At 39.7% G+C, this 22,141-nt stretch overlaps 2 protein-coding genes across 3 annotated transcripts in view; one reads left to right on the top strand and one right to left on the bottom strand.

Moving 5' to 3' along the window:
* Positions 1-976: 976 nt before the first annotated feature.
* prpf8 (pre-mRNA processing factor 8) lies at positions 977-17,091 on the bottom strand. 2 transcript variants are annotated; one of them, XM_067450560.1, is made up of 42 exons: positions 16,962-17,091; positions 16,217-16,345; positions 13,891-14,059; positions 13,642-13,806; positions 13,294-13,512; positions 13,008-13,220; positions 12,800-12,925; positions 12,611-12,716; positions 12,332-12,522; positions 11,896-12,015; positions 11,502-11,811; positions 11,289-11,423; positions 11,042-11,171; positions 10,748-10,944; positions 10,453-10,659; positions 9,781-9,944; positions 9,560-9,686; positions 9,259-9,451; positions 8,621-8,808; positions 8,268-8,506; positions 8,025-8,171; positions 7,728-7,938; positions 7,528-7,644; positions 7,169-7,416; positions 6,876-7,055; positions 6,660-6,795; positions 6,385-6,554; positions 6,123-6,252; positions 5,609-5,755; positions 5,277-5,437; positions 4,979-5,170; positions 4,619-4,856; positions 4,405-4,533; positions 4,205-4,318; positions 3,287-3,460; positions 2,984-3,177; positions 2,637-2,876; positions 2,414-2,555; positions 2,162-2,302; positions 1,919-2,058; positions 1,617-1,819; positions 977-1,511 (listed from the first exon to the last, which is right to left on the bottom strand). In XM_067450560.1, exons 2-42 carry the CDS (start codon positions 16,335-16,337, stop codon positions 1,357-1,359), a joined length of 7,029 nt encoding a protein of 2,342 aa, XP_067306661.1. In that variant the 5' UTR covers positions 16,338-16,345; positions 16,962-17,091; the 3' UTR covers positions 977-1,356. The 2 variants fall into 2 exon arrangements, with proteins under 2 accessions (XP_067306661.1, XP_067306660.1); XM_067450559.1 differs by having other exon boundaries at positions 16,217-16,348; positions 16,962-17,079.
* Positions 17,092-19,611: 2,520 nt separating this feature from the next.
* The window catches only part of myo1cb (myosin Ic, paralog b), a 54,659-nt gene continuing 52,129 nt past the window's right edge, over positions 19,612-22,141 (top strand). The window contains exons 1-2 of the mRNA XM_067450553.1: positions 19,612-19,709; positions 19,798-19,980. Of these exons, the coding sequence (XP_067306654.1) occupies positions 19,888-19,980 (93 nt within the window). The 5' untranslated portion in view covers positions 19,612-19,709; positions 19,798-19,887. The remainder of the gene's footprint in view (positions 19,710-19,797; positions 19,981-22,141) is intronic.

Here is a 22,141-nt window from a genome sequence, read left to right as displayed (position 1 = left end):
TCCCCGTTTGTGTTGTTGTTAAGCTATATTAGTTTGCTTTCAATTTGAGAGCTTACTAATGCGCAGATCCAGTGCTTACTGACACGTCCCAAACTTTTTAACTCAAATCAGGATATAGACATATGCATAATGTGTATATTTGATCGTTCAAGAGTAACCTTCAAGAGTAATAAGCCAAGAAATAACACATTCAATACACTCGCGCGAGCGCTGACAGGCAACAAACACACAGCCTGACATCGGAGCTCGGAGTTTACATCACTGTTATTAACTCTTTTAGTGCAATCGGGTATATTATACTTTTATTTGGTCATTAAGCAAGATGGTGAGAAAGATTCGCCTTCGCGTTCACGATCACGGAACTGCAAGAACCGTCAGACTCAGCTGAAGAATAAAATCTGTTTTATGCGTCTGTGGGTGGGGTACGATCAGAAAGAGGCTTGTGCCAATAACACGAAAGCTGATTTTCTGGAAAACACGTGGCATGCTTGTCTAATTTGTAGTTGTAATAGAGCGAACAATAGTTGGTCTAGCGAAAGAAAGAACTACAAACACCACGGAACGAACAAACACACACACACGTGCTGCGGGAGGCGAGAGCATTTCAATGAGGTAGCGTTACATGGACGTAAGAAAATTATGACCTGTTTAACATTATTTAAGACCTAGAACGCAGTGCTTCCGCGAATTTAAGACTTTTTAAGGCCTTATATTTTGATTTTGAAATTTAATACTTTAAGACTCCGCGGGGAACCTGCTCGTCTGTGAAACTGGGCACTTTAGGAATAAATGTTAAAACTACTTGCCATATCATATGTTCAAAGCTGAGCTGCTCAGTGAACTGTAACATATGCATGCAGATTGGTTTGCTCTGAAGGCAGTGTCCTTGCTCTAGACAGAACTGCCACTGTTCCTTCAGTAGATACACTGATGATTTTATTCCACAAAACCAACAGAAATAAAAATGAGATCGAGCTCAAATTCTTATAAAAGTGGTCATCTTTATTTAAACCCAACTAGAGTGTACATAACAGATACACAACATAGCTACAGGGTACAGACAAATTATTCCAGATTTATAAAAAAACACAATTTACTACAAACAATTACGAAAAATGAAACAGATGATAATTATTTTAGATGGCAATTCATTCATCTCACATCTACAGACTGCTTTCAGTAATGTGCATAAATCAACTCAATGCCAGGCAACTATGATAAAACAATAAACAGATGACATGCTTTGGGTTTCTAAGCATTTACATTACTGCAAACAGTAAAAAGTGAGTCTTGGTGACAAAACAGTACAAAAGCATTGTTTTAGCCTGCTGGGTGCTTTTACGTAATATAGTACTATTATCCATACATATCCTCACGGTCAGCATTGTAGAGTTCACCTTCCTGCAGAGAAGCAAAGTTGAGGAAGTGAGATGGTCTGTGAACTTCATGGTAGAACTCTTTCGGATTGGCCAACTGTAGGTCATACTTCATGTTGGGGTCATGGCGAACACCTAGAATGAGTGGGAAAGGTTAGAAAGGCATCTTCACATCTGCAAGGATGATAATTTAAAAGGTTTAAATCAATTCAAAATAGATTCATTTAAAACTATGCTAACCCATAAAGTTGTAGTTCCAGGAAACCTGGCCAGGCACCATGAAGAAGCCAAGGAAGCGGTCAGACAAGAGCATCTGTACTCTTTCGTAGTGAGAAGGCAAGTAACCTTTAGGGTTGTTACCCTTATCCGTGTTTTGCCTACCCCACTCATACCCACTGGGAGTCAACTTGTAGGCCGTCAGCGTGCAGGAACCAGGGGTGAAACTAGATAAGGAAAACCAAATTTTAAACCCACAGAACCAATGTCAAATACATTATAACCAGATAATCATTACACAGCACATTAGTATGCTAAATATGTACCTGCAAGTAATAATGATAGTCTTCTCGCCATCCCAGGATGGGTTGTCAGCCATGACCTTTGCGTGAGTGGTGACATCCTGAGGAGAAAGCTGGGGCGATTCATTGGGCTGTGTATGAATCCAGCCAAGAGGCTCCATTTCCTATGAAAGATAAAGATGGTATCACACGGTTTGATACGGCTGGGGAGGACATAGACTGCTGTTAAGACCAAACTACAGATATATGCATGTGTAAAATGCTGACCTTCAAGTACTCATGTTGTGGCAGTTGGTTGGGCAGGTGAACCGTCTGATGCGTACCCCACTGTGGCACCATCACAATGCAGCGGATCTCCTTTACCTGAGGGTTATCTGGAGGGCTTGTTCCATATAGATAACCTGCAATCTATAGGCATAAAAATACATATCAAATTTAGAATCAAGATTTAGGATAGTGCTGAATGAAGCAAAAGAAGAAGATCTATAAGAGAAATCATGCTAAGGCAATTTATCTAACCTGAGCACGCAGATCTGAGATGCAGATGAACTTCTTAAGAACGTTCTTGGGCAGAATGTAAGTGTACCCAGTCTCTTTGATGTCATCCGATGATACGTAGATGTGGTTGGTACGCAAGTGCAAGTTGGCAGCAGAGATTGCCCTGTGAGCAGGAAAACAGTTTAACCAAGTCTAGCTGTGTTTTAACAACAAAAAAAGACAAGTGACAGAAAACTATCCACACCTAACTCTCCATTCAGTTTTGGAAGAGAAGGTCTGCGTCTCATAGTTGCTGGTGGTTGAGGTGATAATCTCATCTCCGTGTTTGTTTACAGTGCGAGTCTGTGTGGCCGTTAGTTGAGACTGTTCCTTGGTCTGCTTCTCGATCTCAGCAATTTGCTGTCTCTGCTGGGATGGAGCAGAGATCTCCATACCCAAGATGATGTCTCTGATTTCAGACTGGGTCAAAGATGCCACATTCACACTGTGGAGAAGGGGGGGGAAAAAATTAAGTTTGTGATGGAAAACTTCAGAGCATACGCAAAAATTTATTTTGTTATGTGAAGCAAGCGTTGGCTGCATAACACTTACTTGTTCTTCTTGCCATAGTCAGCCAGGATGAGATCTTTAAGCTGCACCTCTACTTTGATCCACTCTTCATCTGTCAGAGTGGGCCAGATGTGGTGAGGCTCAGTGATAGTGGTCTTATCAGGCTTCAGGATAACTTTGGCACGGTCATTATTGACATGAAGTGCTCTCAGGATTAAGATCAAACGAGAGAATGCCTAGGCAACAAAAATGTACATTGGTTAAAGACATTATAATGATGAGTAGTGTAAATCTCACAAGAAACAAATGGTTAAGTCAAAATGATTGTATAACAGCTAGATTTACAGTGTAAGAGGAGATGGTCTTCAGCCAGTCATCATACAGATTGAACAGGACCATCTGAGGCTCTGTGGCCTTCAGAATGAGGTCTCCAAACTTCTCCACTTTCAGACAGGCCTGGAAGGGTAGCTGGAGCTCAGAGCCCTTGATTACAATGTTGGGGAAGTCCAGCAAGTGCACCTGAGAAAAACAGACAGTTAATCTAAAAGTCAGTGTTGCACAATATACCGGTACTAGAAAAGTATTGCGATACCCTGTTATTAAATAACCCTGTTATGAAATTGTATTAGTACTGGTACTTTAAGAATGACAGCATCCTAATAAGAGCAGTATTTATTTGCATTGATGTGTGACAGCAGAAGTCTATCAATAATGCGTGTTTTTTAAATATATTTGATTAATTACTTTCATGAATGCTAGACATACTGTAGCTGAAAATAAAGCACTGTTTTTGTCATATTGTTTGTAATTTATATTTTTGCCATTTTGATTTAAACAAATACAATTAAATATCTATATTGTAATTAAAAATGACATTAAAAAAATATTTAATTAGTATCATGCAATGAGATTTTGGTCATCCCAACCTGTTCAGAATAATGAAAGGTTAGTGAATGTTAACATAATTGATACTAATGTGATTGTTGCAAACATCTCTGTAAGGATGTTTACACTGGCATGTAGTTATTATTTTTAAATAAAGAGGGAATGGTCAAAAAGCAGGGCAGGAACCTGCTGGCCAAGCGAGTTTAATTTTTTTTTTAAATAATAATGTTAAGCTGTCATTTTTGCTGTGGTTTCAATGTCAAGGTATTTTAGTCTGGTATCGTATCGAAGTCATCATTTTGGTATCGTGACAACACTACTTTCTAGAGCTTTAACGCAGCTAATTTGCCTTTCACTGTTTTAATGGGTGTTTCTAACCTCAAGAGGATCCAACATGCCCTTCCTGGTCACAATAATCTGTTTAGGCTGTTCTTCAACAGGCAGCGATCGGATCAGGGCAGCAACTTCTTCAGCAGTCTTCCACTTAGCCAGCTAAAAAAAACAGAGAAAAGGTGCAACTCAGCAAAACCACAAACAAACGAGCAACTGTTTTGTGCAGAACAGAAAACAAGACTGACCTGTCCAAGACGTTTTTGTCCTGCCCATACAGAAGTGTGAATGATCTTCAGGAAAAGCTGTCCTGTTCTGGGGTTGAAAATGAAAATCGCTCCGTTGATTGGTTTGGTGGTCAAGTTACCTTCAAAGGTCTAAAATAGGGATAAAATGTAAAGAAATTAGATAATTTAGCACACAACCCAAGACGACAATATGAATACCATAAGTGACACTTGCCTTGTGGATAGTGACTCTGTACACATTGGTGTCATCCACAAACCAGATGATCTGGTTAGAGAAGAGCTCTCCATAATTCTGGGAAGATAGGTAAGGCTCAGTGGGCTCTGAAGAGTAGAGTTGCAGACCCTTGCGGATTCGCTCTCTCAGCACATACAGAGCAGGGTTGGCCTTCATTATCTTTGCCATTGCCTGCTGGATCAGGGGCTTGGCTCCAGGGAACCAGTTTCCATAAGCACTGCAGAGAGAAAGCAAATTAAATACTTCCAACAGTTGTCACCAATTTCGGGATGTGTAACCAAAGTTGTAATTAACTATGTGATATAAAATAACCTACACAATATGATATAATATACTGACCTGTGAAGGTTGTATGCCAGATCAATGGCAATCAGGACACCAGTGGGTGATGGATAAATACTCATGTTGTCAGTGGTGTAGTCCAAGAACTTGGCCCTGGCATATCGCTCAATGTCATGGGAGTCATAGTCACCCCATCTGAGCTGAATGTCAATCCAGTACTTTTGCGTGGTGGTGCTGTCCATAACATCCCTATAGAAAGAAAAGCAAGAAACTATGATTATACTTGCGACATTTAGATTCATGCTTCCTATTGATATATTAGAACTCAACATATCTATTAAGCTCAGTCACATACTTGGAGTCTGCTAGAAGTGAAGGGCGTGAGACATTCCACTTGTAGGATGCAAACAACAAAATGTCAGCACAGGAGGAATTCATCTTGTAAGACTTCCTGGGATGAATTGTCTCTTTCTGGACAGTCTCAATTTCCAAAGCATCAAGCTCTTGGTCAAACACCTACAAAAATTCAACAGAAGCTTACTGATGGCACTCTTTAGCACATCTCTGAAAAAATGTGTTACTAAGTCCATCTAAAGTGTAAAACCACAGTGTTACTCAGACTGTTTTAAAGGGTCTCATTAAATAACCATGTATAATATCCTAACCCAAGGAAGAACCTCTCTTTACCTGACAGAGATCCATGACGATGCTCTCATGAATCTTCTGCCACAAGTGAGCTCTGAAGATCTGGATCAGAGAGATCTTGAGTGTCGGGATTTTACCATGCATAAAGATTCCAGTGAGGTCCAACTGCACCTGGAAACCCACATATACCTACAAGAACATCAAAAGAATGAGTAAGTCTCAATAAAAAGGGTGTGCGTGAAAAGTGAAAAGGCTTTGAATGTTCTTAAATGGATAGTTCACTTTAAAATGAAAATTCTGTCATCCTTTACTCACCCTCAAGTTGTTTCAAACCTGTATGAGTTTCTTTCTTCAGCTGAACACAAGGGTAGATATTTTGAAGAATGTCAGTAACCAAACAGTTAACTGGAGCCATTGACTTCCATAGTAGGAAAAAAAATACTATGGAAGTCAATGGCTCCAGTTAACTGTTTGGTTACTGATATTCTTCAAAAGGACAGAATTTTCATTTTAACATGAACTATCCCTTTAATGCAGTTTCTTCTCATAGACTTACATTGGCTCTGTTGATTGTAGGAGACCACCACAAGGTGAATCGTCGGTTAGGAATCTGGTTCAGACCAGATCTCTGAGCATTGGTGAGTTTCTTCCATTTCATGGATTCTTCAAAACCACTGGCCTTCTCCCTATAGAAGATCAAAATGTTAAATAAATTAAAACATCTTGTAACAATTATTATGTTTATCAAATCAAAAAGGATATTAGGGTTCCAATTTTTGGGTTACCAGTACTGGATATATGTCAACATATAGTCTTACCAGAAAAGACCCTCCCAGGTGGGGAAGTAGGTTCCCTTGAACAGAGTGTGCTCAAGAATGCCTTCCACCCCTCCAAGAGCCTGGATCATGTCTGTACGGTAATTGTTCAAATTCCACAATTTACCATCATGCCTTTGGTGAGTCCACCAGAATGGATTTTGCTTCAGAACCTGAAAAGACATTCAGAAAATCTTTAAAAAAACACCACAATAACTCTGACTGGTGTGTGGCATTGTTGTTAACATGCAATGTTTACAAGATAGAAAGACTTTCACCTGGTACTGCTTGAAGTCTGTTCTGACTCTCCAGCCCTTGTCATAAGCAAGAGTGTGTCTGTCCTTCTGAAAGAGGGTGTTGATACGTGGAATACCTCTGTCCCAGGAGTCCTCCAGATCCTCCAGTGTCAAACGTCTGAGGAGTTTAAAATTAATATTAAGCATGAACACATCATCATCGTCATGATGATTTGGGTTTGGTTAAGAGGACAGTACCTGTTCTGAGCAATGGCTTCCTGACGCTTGAGGGCATATTCGGCCCAAACTCTCTGAGAGTCAATGAACTCGCTCTCCCATGGCTGGATGTAACGGTACAGATTAGGAATCAACTGATCCTCCTCGTGACTCATACCAGAGCGGAAATGTGTGATGCCCACATCAGTCTGTTTGGACCACCTAAGCAAAAAACAGTAGAACTTTAAATCAAACCTAAATCTGTGGCTGCATACTAATTTCATTAAAGTTCTTACTGATCAAGGAAACCACAACGAAAACTGCACAAAATTTACCTAAGGTCAGACTGTGGGATTAGTACGTGTCCCATGGAAAGCATTCCCAGTCCACCCAACTCCTTAGGGGTGTAAAACACCACAGGAGGGAAACGGCTGGGCATTTTGGAGTTCAAACCAATCTTGATACGTGTTTGGATCTTATTCTCACACTTCACCAACAGGTCCAGCAGCTCTTGAGTGTTGACCACAGCTTCACGGAAGTACGTCATCAGACCAATCAGAGCAGTGTTCCACTTGTTCACAATCTGAGAAGAGCATGTGCAAAATGGTAAGATTGCCATGTCAAATTACCTCCCACTAACTATTACACAATACCTGAATATGGATATTGAGCAGTTAAGGTTCAAGGCCCATACCTTAGTGAAGGTTGTGGACCCAGAAGCCATCAGAATTTGTCGCACTCTGTTGTGGAACCTCTGCATCGACTCATCATCTACACGCAGGAAACACTGTGCTGTCCTTTCCTTTGTTACCTAAAAATAAAGACATACAATTATCTACCATCCTTCCTAAAGTGCCAAACTTTATTATAGAAATTGTTTGTCATTCTGCTTACCTCATTCTGCAAATTCCACACACCATCTTTGTGCGTAAACTCCTCATAACTAGTGCGGCACTTCGGGAGGATGCGACACTCAAAGCCACACATATTGAAGAGCAGGTTGGGGTTGTCCTTGCTGTACACAGAAACAAAGCTGTTCTCCCACTGAACTGTGGTCACAGAACGAGGGAGGCGATTCTTGATGTCCCAGAACACAGCACGGCCCCTGTGCAATTATAAAGAAATCAATTATAATCCCATGCAACTGTCTGATTTATGAAGTTGTTTAGAACCAAAGTCTAGAGTGCTTACAAGTTAACATCATGTTTCATCAGTCTCATCCTAGCATCACGGGGCCAGCATTTCTTATTGTTGTAGCCCACAATGTTCTCATTGTTGGGATCCGGGTGCTCAGTCAGGTATCTCTGAATCAGATCTCTTGCCTCATCAGCAGAGAACCTACACACAACAAAACAAGATCATCATAATTTAAATCATAATTATCAAGTCCTCAATACTGCACAACAGGAGACTCCCTTCAACTGCACTACTAACCTGAAAAAGATGTGAATGCGGTCTATGTATCTGCAGTAAAGACGGATGGGATGGGCACTCTCGGTTGCCGTGTCCTGGAAGCTGAGGAAGTCATTGGGCATCTGAGGAGGGCCAGCCATCTCACTGGCTCTGTGCAGACCAAGCACCAGCAGGTCCATTACCAACCCATAGTACTGTACGATGAAAGAGGCAAACTGCAAACCACGGATTATACCGTACGAGTTTGTGTGGTTCATGTCCTGCAAACATAAAATACAGACTTTAAAAATTAAACCAAGTAGTGAATGGAAATTTCTGATATAAAGAGGAAAATATTAATTTTAGCAATGGACAGCATTGTGCAATAAACAGACCTTATAGTTAATGACAACGTTGTTTTTTGCTGTCATGTAATCAGCAATGTTGTGATCAACAATGAGACGCAGAAGCCTGTTCAACAATGTCAAGTCAATCTTCTCGTACATCTTTTCATAGCGAGACTCCAGCATGACGTTACATTCGCCCTCAGCTGTTTCCCACACATCCTGCAGGTTGTTGATTCCTATCAGACATAATTATTAACATTAATCATGAAATTGCCATCATTTATCCAGAGTAACATGTCATTACAATATTTGTATTGCCTTATAGCAACCAGTCACAATTAATGGTTAATGGTATTTGCCATTGTTTTAATTATTGGCATTAGCAGAGAAGTTTCTCTGTATGCCTGATAAATGATGAATGGGGCTTTCATTTTGACAACACAGAGAGAACACCAAAACCTGAGCAAAGATTCACAATTATTTAAATTATTAGATACAAAATGTTAAAGTAAACTGTACATAATAAACGTGTTTGGCTTTCTATTGTTAGAATTATAAAAACACTGCAATGGTTTTTCATATACTGTCAACATGTCAGCTTTATATCTGACATACTGCTTTAAGATCTTGGCATCAACCATCAAAAGATCTGTCTATACTGGTCAACCACAGTAAATTCATCTCACCTTGGCACCATTTGTACACTAGCAGTGGAGGTGGCTCGGTGTCGGCTGGTTTGATCCAGGGTGGGAAAAGCCTGCGCTTATCTGCCTCATACCACAGGTACTGATCTAGGTATGCGTCAGTGATCTTTTCCAAAGGTTCAACATCGTAAACCGGCACCAAGTGACTGTAAAGGTCCATGAACTCAATGCCCACCTAGAGCAACAACAAAAAAACACTTTAGATGCAAGTTAGGAACAATAATGGGCTTAGAGGACCCTTGTGGTTACATGAAATGCATTGAAAAGTTGCATGTATGCAAACCTCTTTGAAGGCTCTCTGAGTGAGGAGGTGACGTTTGATTCTGGACAGAGCCTCATGAGGGTTGTCATAGGCCTGCTCAATCAGACCCAATTCCTCTCGCTGTGACTGGTTCAGCCTCGACTTCACACTAATTAAAAGGAGCAAAGCAAAGTCAGAAAAGACGCAATAATTTACACAAAACCAGCACATCCACCAGGTTGCTGTCCTGGGACTGGCCTAACCTGTAAGCCTCCTTGAGTCTCTCCAAAGCCAGGATGAGCAGCTTAGTGTCATGTTTGTAGGAGAGAGGAGGGAAGGGGATCGGAGAGAACCGACGACTCTCCAGCCAGTGCACTGTGGTGGTGTAGATGGCCACAGCTTCTTCAGCAGTGATGTAAGGACCATCCTATAAGATAAAGGATGCATCACTTGTCAATGTGTTTTTTACAGTAACAGCAACCTGTTCAAAGTCTTCAAGGAGATTTTATGTTACCAAGGACTGGGCGGTATATCAAATTTGTATACGATATGGAATGAGGCAATACCATTTATATCGATATACAGTGTTTTGCAAGCACATCTGAAAAATAGCAGAGGATGCAGAGTGAGCTGCTGCAGGGGATGCTCTGCTCAAATTCAAGACATCCGTGAATGAGCGTTGCCACTTGCATGCATGCCAAACAGACAGAGCACTATCAAATCTTATTAAAATATACATACTGCTAAATTATTTGTAGTCAGACAATACGTGCCATATATAGAATTAAAAGTGTACTTTTAGCCTTTCTTTTTTAAACAAAATAGAAAAACATAGAAAATAGCAAAATGTATACCGTATATCGCCATTCAACCAAAAAAAAGCTGATTTTTTTTGGGCCATATCGCCCAGCCCTAATGTTACCCAAGAAATATACCTTCAGGTAATTGTGCTGTCTCTCTTGCTCTGCCTTCAGGTAAAGTCGAGTGAGACGTCCCAGGTTCTTCTTGCACACAGTCTTATCCACAGTAGCTCCTCTTCTGATTCTCTCACGGTTGTAGTGGGCCGTGTTGGTCCACCAGTCAGCTTTGGCTTTCACGTAGCGGAGAATCATGTTCTCAATAGGGGTTGGAAGCCCAGGAACCTGAAAAAATAATGATTGATGATAAACTCTGAAATTGAATAATAACATTTAGGCACCAAAAAAAGAAAAACAAAGAAAAGAAAATTACCTTCCAAGGGATGTTGGCCTTCCAGCACCTCCATGACTCACTGAGATGCTGCAAGATGGTTCTGGCCTTGTTCTGCTTGATACCCTCAGGCATCATATCCAGGATGTCATGCATCACAGCAGCTCTCAACTCGAGATCAAAGTGAGATTCCACACGCTGTTTGGTGACAGTCTTGGCAACACCCTTAGAGTGTCGACCTAAATAGCATTACACAATTAATTAGTACTTGTTAACATTTTAAATATGATCACATCTTTCTACAGGCATTTGAATGTGAATACAGAAATTTTTTACCTTCAAACTGCCTGGCCAGAAGATTGCCGAGCCACCGCTCCAGAAGAGGGGTGATGCCTCTCATGAAGAACAGCCACACTCTCCATCCTGGAGCCCAGAAACCACAGCCCGGACCTTTTCCAACTGGACCCTAAAAAAAAACAGTTAACTTTAGATGCAAGGCATAGCACCACTTCAAATAACTTTGATTTACAGAGAAAAGAAAAAAAAAAGAGATGCATTTTTTTTTGCATTGAGTGTTACTCACTGTGTTGAAGCGGTAGTAGATAAGATGCTTCAAGTCTTTGCACATTCTAATCTGCCTCATGAGCTTGTACTTGTAACGGTACATGCCAGTCAACTGACCAACATGGGCAAAGATGTACTGCAGTCCATCTGACAACTACAGGTTAGACAGAAGTCTTTAGTAATAAAACAATGAGACAGTGATACATATTAGCTACATCAAAACTACTCATACCTGGAAAGCATCAACATTTCCAAGCCTGTACTGCACATGACTGTCCACCACAAGCTTGCTCAAACGCAGAACCTCACGGCACAAGTGGAACGCATTTCCAAATCTGGACTTCTTACGTTCCTTTGTTGTGAGGGTTTTCACAGGCTTCAAGTTGAAGTTGTAGTCCAAGTGCAAGTAGTTGAGGTTCTTTCTGTGAATCAGCAGGTTCAGCATGTTGTAGCCCTGCCGGCATACCTGGAGACCGACTTCTACCCAGTCCAGCTTTGTGGACTGGAAGAATTTGGTGGCCTTGAAAGAACGGAACAGGTATCTAAAGAAGATAAAATGTAAAAAGGTAAGGAAAAAGGAAAATGAACACTTTTCCATGGAACAAGCTCTGGAATAGCAACCTCACCTCTTTTTCTGTGCCTTAGGAGGTCTGTGTTTTAGAGCGTTCAGCACGTAGTACTTCAGCAGCTTCTGGTAAGACACACGCACCTTTACAGGTTGCCCTGCAGGACAGTGCTCACGATACCTGAAGGTGTTTGAAGAAACAAGTACCTCCATTCAGAAATTATAGTCTTGTATGGCGTCTCAATACTCAAACCCTACATGGGTTAGGGACACTTCACACAGAGCACATTTGTGTGTTTAAATACAAGACACAGGGCAGTGGAGAAAAAAAAAACATTTGCACAAGAGGCTAAAAAATAAGAGACATCAGCAAACAAAAACATCCATCAATCGTTTACACAAAAACTACAGAAAAGTAGCACAGTGGGATGCAAAAATGTGTTCTGCGTGAACAACCCCTTACATTCTGAAAACGCGGTATACAGTTTAATACAAACCAGTTTTTAATGAGAGGCACGTCAATAGCCCGTCTGGTTCTTCCCGAGCGGAGATTAAATGGACGAGGTGCCCACAACAGCGCAATTCCATTGGCTGTGTTGTCAGTGTAGAGGGGCGTCTCCTTCAGGAATGGCTCTACATACTCAGGAAGTTCAAACTCCTCATCATCATCTGGCAGTGGCTCTTGGCTCTACAGAGAAAACACAAGATTGCAATTAGTGTGGGAATAAACTAAGAAACGTACAGCCACAGTATAATTATTTAATTTCATTTCTGACCTTGACAGAGTGCCTGTGAGAAATGGGGTTGATCAGAGGGTCAAAGTAGAAGGCAGGCAGATCAGGATCCTCAGTCTTGATGAACACCACATTTGGTGTGTGGTACCTTCATGGACCAACAGATATCCTTGGGTCAGCACAAGAATGTATATATAACATGTAAACCATAGGTATGGTAAAGTTTCATACCAGGTGAGGTGCACATGATGTGGAAGGTTATTGTACAGGTAAGGGAATGCAATTTTGTATTCTGTCCTGATTGGCTGCCTGATGATGATTTTGTTGATGTCATTGAACTCATTCCAGTCTTCATCCCTGTAACATAACAAGTTAGACTTCTAGAGAAAAAGAAAGTCAGTCAATTATGCTACATGAGGGACACATTACAAGTACATACTGGAGGTTAATGTCTCTGACAAGCGGCTCAAATTTGGGCCCCCCTGGAATGGCCATGTTCAAAGCTTTGGAGGTGAAGAAAGCCTTCAAGTCAAACAAGTAGAAGTAGTTTCCATCCACCAAGTCTGTCAGCAGCTGATTAGCTAATCGATACAGAGTGGACATCATTGGTAAAGTGAACTGCCAGCGTCTGTATGTGGTCCCATTCACATATCTGTTGAGGGAAAAGAAATCATGAGCAAAAGAAAAAAGGAAACCTTATTTTCACAACTGTCACTAACACTCACTTTGTGGTATCTTTTAGAGGTTGATGCTCATACAACCAGTCTACAACAGAAGAGTCCTCTTCAGGGTCCAGCTCCATTTGGATTGCCTCCAGAGGCTCAACATCCAGGATGTTGTCTGCATAGTCTAATGGAGGCTCTTCATCATCAAATGGAGGAAAACGCATGCGCTTGAAGTGGCGCCTGTCCCTCTTCTCACGGCGCATCATGATCCACATTGTGCTGGTGAAAAAAACAACAACAAGGTTTTAGTAGTTTGGCAAAACTGTGCAGCCATACAACAAAACTTTAATTTCATCAGAAAAGTTTCAATCTCTGCTCTGAAAGTTGTGTTTGCTTGCTGTCACCTACCCCCACTGAGCAATATACACCGGCTCAATTACCCATGGGATTTCGTTTACAAAGGAAATGGCGCCTGTAATGTGGTAGAGCACAGGAACATCTCTGATCTGCTCCCAAGGCATGGGCATGTTCTCCAGCAGTTTGAGTACTGCATGGGGCATATATTTCAGTGCCCTGCAGACAAAAAGCAACACATACTGTTACTAACGAACATGCATAAAAACATAACTGACTAGGTAATAATGTAAATGTGCTTACCCAAGGTAGACCCTCTTGTCGTGACGAAATTTCCTGTTCGTCATGTCACCATGATCCCTGATGATTTTTCGCACATGCTCAGGTGGCATGTCCTCTTTCTGAGCATCCACAAAGCCAAATTTCCTTTTCTCTGAGTAGCGTTTGGCCTGAAGCTGCTGCCATTTCCGAGCTACAAAAGAGAAACAAGCAAAACCTCTAAACCACTAATTAAACCACTATTAAACCACTAAATTAACATGAAATTAATTATACTATTAATTACAATTAGGGATGCTCATACTGACCGTTTTACCGGTAGCCGATAGTAAGAATTTTGACCGAATAACACTATCAGTTAAACGTTTTTTTTACTCACAGGGCGTCGACACATGCAAGGAACCACACGTGCCGACACAGACATATTTCCCAAAATGAAGCAGTGGGAAAGAAGCATACTGTGTGGGGCCATTTCGACAGAAAGGTTGACGAAGTTACGTGCAAAATAAGCTATGTGGTATTACAATACAGCAGTACCCTAGAAGCTATAAGCTCCTGAGTGGTGGAGGAAAGCAAATGAAAGTCGCTTCCCGAGGCTGGCCGCTCTAGAGGCGTCTTCTGTATCCCCCGGGCACCAGGCACTGCCATATCAAGCCTTGTTAAATGCTTTTCGTAGTGTGGTTTTGTCCGACAGCTTATCAAAAATCTCGGCCAGAGTCCGACTGGAGCCTGTGTTTTTTTGGCTTACATTGTTGCAGCCATTAAAATAGTTCAGTTTTGTTTTTAATGTCAAAGTAGTTATTATTTTGTTTCTTTGTTAAGTTAATAAAAAAAAATTGAGCAATTTTTTGTTTGTTAAAGGTTTTTTTTTTTCACGACCGGCCAGCAGTGAGTTAACCGCATATTTAATCAATTTAGCCTCTCAAATTAACTCCTGACTTGTCTTGCCTATAATAAAATCCATAGATAACACTTCGAGCATCACAATGTTAGTTAATTTAGCCTACTATATTACCTCCCAGTAAAAAGGCATTTTTGACTTGCTGAGGCAGGCTGATACAGCTCGCAACAGCGCTCGCAAACGAAACGACCCTCGCAAACGAAACAAGCTAAACAAATAATAATAAAAAAAGAACATGCAGTTTGTCATATCTACCTTACACCTCTGCCAAATGAATAGCCTACAAATCAGATCTTCAATTCCCGCGGTACATGCTCATTTAACAGAGTTCACAGCAACGAAAGAAGATGCATTTTATTCAGCAGCTCATTTCAAATTCAAAGACAGCAATATGAGAAAGAGCGACGTAAGCACTGGTAAGATCATTTATTATTTTTTTATAGAAGATGATTGTGTTTTTGAGCATCAAAGACTTATTTTAAGTTTCATTTAAGGCCATTTGCGTTGGCCTACTTTACTCATGTGGTGATGCGTGTTGCAGCACCATATCTATCTGACTACAACATAACCTGCTCTCACACACGTTTATTTTTTAACAATTTGCAAGGAGTAAAATTTACAGATGTGGTTTAAACAACCAGATACATTTACACGTGTCTGGTTTTGTCTGAATTGCTTTCAGACAACCTTCTGAATTGGTTAGTTTGAGTAATCAGAATTAAATACGCCTCGAAAGAATCTCGGAAACAATTAGGCCTACCCCTGGTCATTTCACAATCTGATAAGATACCTGGTCAGAGAAAACAAATGAAGGAACCAGTTGTAAAAAGGCTTATCTGAGGCTTTAATTTAATGCAATTTAATACAAGAGCAACAAGCAAAAGGGAACATGCTAATCTAGACATATGAAAACACATTGTTTCCTCTGCATTGGCTTTCCATCCACACTGACAACATTTTTGCCCTGTGAAACTGAGCTTTCTGAAGATGCTCTACCAACTGGATAAATTTAAAAAAACTTAATCGGTCATACACCGATTGGTCTGTGCAGTGCTGCTTCAAGTCGGATGTTTAGTCATGTGACATTATACCAATAGATAACCGTGTTTATACTGGTATGGGCCGACTTCCTGTAAACAAATTTGACTCACAATTTCTGTCCTGCAGTAAAACATGGATTGTAGTCATACATGGAAGGACTATTGAGTGTGACCTGGAAGCATTAATAATTAGATATATTGTCAATAAAAACAATTGTATCAGAAAATAGTTTGAGCACTATCATATCTGGTCTCTCTGTGTCATCTCAGGAAGCTTTTATTTGTTTTATGTATGCACAGAAAGATGACTTCAGTGTTTTAAGTAGTTTCCGTGCAGACAAGAAGCTTGGAAAGCGCTACTGTGAACAGAGTTAAAAATGAACTGCACGATCAAATGAAGTGTACTCACCTTTCTCTTGCAGTTTCTCCTCAGTCATGTAATCTGGTATTGGGGCAACAGCAGGAGGAGGTGGAGGAACACCTGGAGGCATTGTTCCAGGAACACCTCTGTAGGGGAATGCAGCTGCCATGGCAGCGTCTACTGGAAGGAAAAACAGGAATGCACAAAATATATGAAGTCAGACTTCAAAACATGAGTACAGAAACACGTATTGCGATCATATTTAACAACACGGCACTACGACCAGAAAAACCACAACAACAATAGCCTGGCTGACTCTCCTGTAGAAAACTATCAGTGAAATATAAGAAAAGGCAAATTTGTTGCTTATAAAATAAACCCCTAACTAAAATGCACAATAATGGCCAACTAGTTTAAAACCAAATATCTAAACCACATTAATGAACTTAGCCGACTAGCTTGACAATGGCGCCTGGGTTGTTTTCCTATCGTACAGAAACTTGCAATCCCATGTTTGCTGATTATATACAACCGACAAGTACGCTTTAGCACATTCTGCAGCTCAAATAAAAATAAGCATGTATGTATAACGCTACGTAGGTATGGATGTGCAATACTATTCGCTTCGTCGGCCTCAATAAAGCAGGAGTTAGCATGTTAGCTTAGCTTAACGCGTATTACACAAGTAAACGGTTTCCGCAAACAAGCATTACCAGAGATAAAGTAATACTTTTTACACAAAAAAATACTAAATAAAAAGCAGCATGCACTCATGTAAATCAAAATCACTTACTGTTAAAAGCAGTTTCTCGCCAGTGAATGAAGTTGTGTGCTTGGCTTGTGCTCAGCGGAATGGCGTACCATGCACGTTGTGCGTAGTATGCGTATGGTCTTTCGATTCACGAAGGCGCTTTACGTATCTGGAAGATCCTGCCTCAACGCAAACTATGTGCATTTACGAAACCGAACGTAAGAAAATACGTAGGGCCCATTTTCCGGATATGACACCGGATATGAAAAGTGCTCTTTTTGTCTTTTTTATGTTACCTGTTATTTTGTTGTAGCTCATTCATAGTTTTAAACTGGTAAGATTGTAACCGTTTTGAATGAAATGCATTTTAAGAAAATTATACCAAACTTTTTTTACTGAATTAATATTAAAGTAATCGCCTATAATGGTCAGATAATGGTGTATTAACCGCTAAATCGGCGTGAAATCTTATGCTATCAATTTATCATTATCAATTTTAACACTTTAAAAATATTTTCACAAAATATTTATTTTCAATATCCTTTTTTCTTCATTTTTTACATTTTACAGTTTGTAGCACATATGAAAATCATGATGAAAACAGTCACTTGACCTGTTATTTTTTCTCAAAATGACTGTCCCTGCACGAGTCTCCAGAATTTTGTCTATATTCCTAAGGATACAAAAAAGTTCTAAAGGCTCATTTGAAAATTAAATTAATTTACTCTGAAACTTAAATTAATTTTGCATTTTAAAAAGTGGTAACAGACTAAACATTTTCATTTACATGCACACAAATGCGCAGAAAAATGAGTGACTTTGAAATTGCAAGGAACAACATGGATTTAGTTATATTAACACTGTGGGTCACACATGCGTTATACATTATTTTAGAGATGAAAACGAAAAAAAAAAACTCGCCAGTAGGTTGTGCTGATGCATCAACAACCAACCAACCAACAACTCAAACAGACTTAAAGGAGTAGTTCACCCAAAAATGAAAATTCTGTCATCATTTACTCACCCTCACGTTGTTCCAAACCTGTATGAATGTCTTTGTTCTGCTAAACACAGATGAAGATATTTTGAAGAATATGGGCAGCCAAAAAGTTGATGGACCCCACTGACAAGTCAATGGGGCTCATAAACTGTTTCGTTACAGAAGAAAGAAATTCATACAGTTTGGGGTGAACTATCACTTTAAAATGTATCACATAACCCCTGCTGCTTACAAATAACTGAATACCCTTTTAACAATTAATAGTACAGGCCCAAAATAGATTAATGTTCAAATTTGCATGCAATTTAAGAAATAACATGGCGTTTAAGGGAATGGGAAGCTGTAGTGTTATATAAGATAAAACAAAACATGTTTTATATTTATTTTGTTGGTCAGATTTAAGAAAACTACAACATTTGCGAGGAATAGCTAAAGAATAATTGTATGACAGAGGAAATAGGATGCTGAAGTATGTGATGTTTCCTTTTCCTCTAAAATAGTTGTTGTCAGTTCAATCAAACTTTTCTAAATGGCTACTTACGTAACTATGGCAGTACTGTTTGCATGTCAAAACAAACACCAATAGTTTTTTGCCCTGCCCTTCACCCATTCTCACCTACCCACACCTAAAATGAGTCTCTCTTTTACAAACAGGATATACGTTCACAGTCTCATAGTCTAAATCATCTGCAGTTGATCTGTTTGGTGGTGATCTTTGCTGGTCATTTCTCTTTGCTCTTACTGACCATCTGTTGTTTTTAGTAATCACAGTACGCTATACACTGGCAAGACAACTAAAGTCATTAAAATGTCAGCAGATAAAACCTTCAGAAGTCAGTTTTATGTAACTCATTAAATGCTGCTGACAGAGATCCATGTCTTTATCCAAATTTAGATCGTATTGTACATGAGATGCCAAGGCCACTCTTTCCTGTTGATGCCCAGAAATCATGAATGTCTCAACTAATGTCACAGGTCAGAGGATGTGTGTCTCTGTCATTTCCCCTCCAACAAGCTATATTTTACAGGCAACACTGACAATCACATTTTTGGGGAATCATATGCCAATGTAAAAGCCCTCAAGATGCACAATGTGTTCATTTAAAACAGATTAAGGGGAACATAAAAGGAACTTCCCAGCAAAAACAGAACGTTCCCCATAACGTTAGCATATTGATCCCGCCTGGTTATTTTTATGGACACCTATTCCTAATCCTATAGTAACATTATGGACATTTCCAGAACGTCCTGTTAGCTAATACATGATCCATATACATTCTGGTACAAGGTCACAAGAATATAAGGTCACAAGAACCCTTAAGAAAATATAATATAATATATAATATGTACATGTTTGTGAGAACAGAAAGCAATGCTGAGTTCAGTTTTCAGGCTAAAGGCCAATAGATTATTTCTATCATGAAAACATTACCATCTGTCTGTCAAGCTATGTTACATTCAACCCCCAATATCCTCTTCCAGACCAAAACATTCCCTTAACTTGTCATCAAAAGTCAAAGATTTTAGTTTTTTGGAAGTATGTGACAGTAATGTATAACTGCTTCAAGTGTGTGCAGGGGAAATGGAGTGGGCTCCTCCGGTGTTTACTCCGGGAATGTCGAGGACAGGATGCTGAAGCCTAGAGGAAGCCCTGACGGCAGACTCTCAAGCGCTCAGAGCAGCTCAGTGTCAGGGAAATCATCATTATAGAGCACATCAGGCTGTGAGGCGAATCCTGGACTCCCTTTACACACCTTATAGACTTGCATTGACTGTCTGTTTGGCAACAGGTAAATTCTACAACAGCCTGATTTGCGTAATCTTTCTCATTTTATATCTCATCATTTATGAACATCGTCTTTCTTCTTTATCCAACAGAGAAGAAACACCAGTGAGGGTTGAACGCCCCTCACAACATACTGGCTGCTAGTGAGGAAGGAGACTCATAGAAAATCAAAGAGACACATCATGATGGAGTTAAAGATCCAGCTGGTACCCACGGGAGAAATCATACTGCCTCCAGGGAAAAATGGAGAGAGTTACTGCCAAAGCTGCAATAAGGTAAGTCACTTTAGATAAAAGCTCCTGATAAATGAATATATCTCAATCTAAGATAAAAACAGACTCTGTAACTGTATCAGAAAAGCTTAAAAACTAATTTGCATAGCTAAATAAAGAGAACTGCACCCAGCAATTTCTTAACAAATTACTTATTGTGAATAGCCGTCAGGATATTTTATGCTCAACAAAGCACACCATAGATTTGCATGCCTTAAAACAAGGCTCATTAGAATTTTCCATGCTGTAAGCAGGATTTTGATTGTCAGCATAAGCTTGTTTAAAATAAGCAACAGTTGCAAGTGGTTTTTACAGGTTTAGATTGTAATAACCCGTTCAAATAAATACCAAACTGTCAATCTGTCGTCTGTAATAGTCAATACACTGATGAACAACTCAGAACTGTATGAGAAATCATAGAGAGCAGCAGCAATACAGATGGCTTTTGGTATAGGATATAGTTCATATTTTGTATATTTCTAATAGGTTTTTCCACTAACCATACACTGATTATGAGGAATAGGTCTGGATTTCTCCATCTTATAATAATACAGTCTAAAGGAATGTGGGTGCACACTAAAATCTGTCTATGTGGAATGAAAATGACCATTAACACTGACAGAAGTTTGAATGTTTCTTATGGATGGCATAAATGTTTCTGTCTGGTTAGCATAAAGGAAAAGAGTTGACTTTGACTATGAGTGTCACAACCCTTGAGCTCATGCTTTGTTTTTCTTCTTATTTTGTTTGAAGAACTTTCTTTATGGTTGTCTTAATGCTGGAATTTAGCTGATAAGATATTTTGTCATGGAAAAATCTTTTGTAATTTGAGAACCACTTGAGCTTAGAATCCATTTAATAGAGGTTGGAATGGAAGGCTACTTTGATGAGGAAATTCCGGAACGGCATACTTTTCCTGACTTCCTGGCAAGGTCATGTCACCCTTGCTGGGTGTGTTTGAGAATGAGTGAGTTTGAGAGGGAAAAAGAAAGGGAGGTACGTTAATAAGAAAAGAAAAAAAACGTGCTATTATTAAATAACTGATAAAGGAAGGAACAATAAGTGTAATGCCCATTTCCACCCAACGGGTGACACACCCCTTAGTACAGCCTGTCTGTCCAACATTGCCTCGTCAACAGGATACAACCTTTCCTCTCGGTTCAGCCAGTCGGCACAAATGTGCTTAATGTCGGTCTGGGGTTTGGTGGTCTGAACGTTGAAGAGCACAAGGGTAGAATCGATCACTCCACCCTCTGGCTACAGCATGGCACTGCACTTGACTTGGATTATCAGGCTTGTGAGGTCACCTTGACATGGGGGGTATTGTTTCAGCGGTGTTTATTGATGTGGTGGAATGTTTAGACACGGCTTTTCTTTCACAGGGCATGCATTACACACTGTGTGTGTGTGTGTGTGTGTGTGTGTGTGGACTGTAAAAGAGAAGCTCAGAATGAATGGCTGCGATTCTGTCCTTCAAATCACATTAACACATTTAACTGGCTACTGAATAACATAATAAAATTAAGACCCGTGCAGTGCAAAAAAATCTGACATAATGGTTAATTTGAGCATAATAATGCCAGAAGTAAAGCTGTAGGACCTGAAAGATCATTTTCAGTACATTAAGCCAGGGTTTTTTAAAATGCAATGTACCCCAGATAGTATGGTCATGCCTGTGTGAGGGGCCCTGAAAAAATGTCAACGGCATCTATCATTTATAAACACTTACACAGAAAAAATAATATTATAAATGTATCAGTTACAATATTATATATTTAGTTTGACACACTGTAGTAATGTTACATGTAATATTTTTCTTTATTTAATTTTAATCAAATGTAATCTATTTAATAGATTAATACTAATAATTTATTTATTTTAATAATGTTTATTATTAATTGTAATAATTATGTTATAATAAATATTACATAATGTAATAATTATTATGATTATTATTTTATTTTATTTTTTACAGTTTTTCTCTAGACTTTTCCATTGACCCCTGTCACTCTCTTGTGGCCCCTGGGAGTGACCTACTGCCCCCGACCACTGCATTTAGCAATGAATGATACTTTTATGTCATTATACTACAATGAGGGTCTTTAGTTGTGCCTAGAGGATCCGTTGTAGTACTCCAGGGGGTTTACCAACTATCGCAATTATT

This window comes from Pseudorasbora parva, chromosome 8 (genome assembly GCF_024679245.1).
Source record: "Pseudorasbora parva isolate DD20220531a chromosome 8, ASM2467924v1, whole genome shotgun sequence".
NCBI classification, from domain to species: domain Eukaryota; kingdom Metazoa; phylum Chordata; class Actinopteri; order Cypriniformes; family Gobionidae; genus Pseudorasbora; species Pseudorasbora parva.
This window is presented reverse-complemented; position numbering and strand designations above follow the sequence as displayed.

Coding starts and splice junctions, on each gene's coding strand:
- prpf8 (XM_067450560.1), bottom strand. CDS start 16,337: ATGGCAGCTGCATTCCCCTACAGAGGTGTTCCTGGAACAATGCCTCCA. Junction 13,807..13,890: donor GACAAGAGGGTCTACCTTGG/GTAAGCACATTT, acceptor TTTTGTCTGCAG/GGCACTGAAATATATGCCCC. Junction 6,253..6,384: donor ACCTGGGAGGGTCTTTTCTG/GTAAGACTATAT, acceptor GATCTTCTATAG/GGAGAAGGCCAGTGGTTTTG.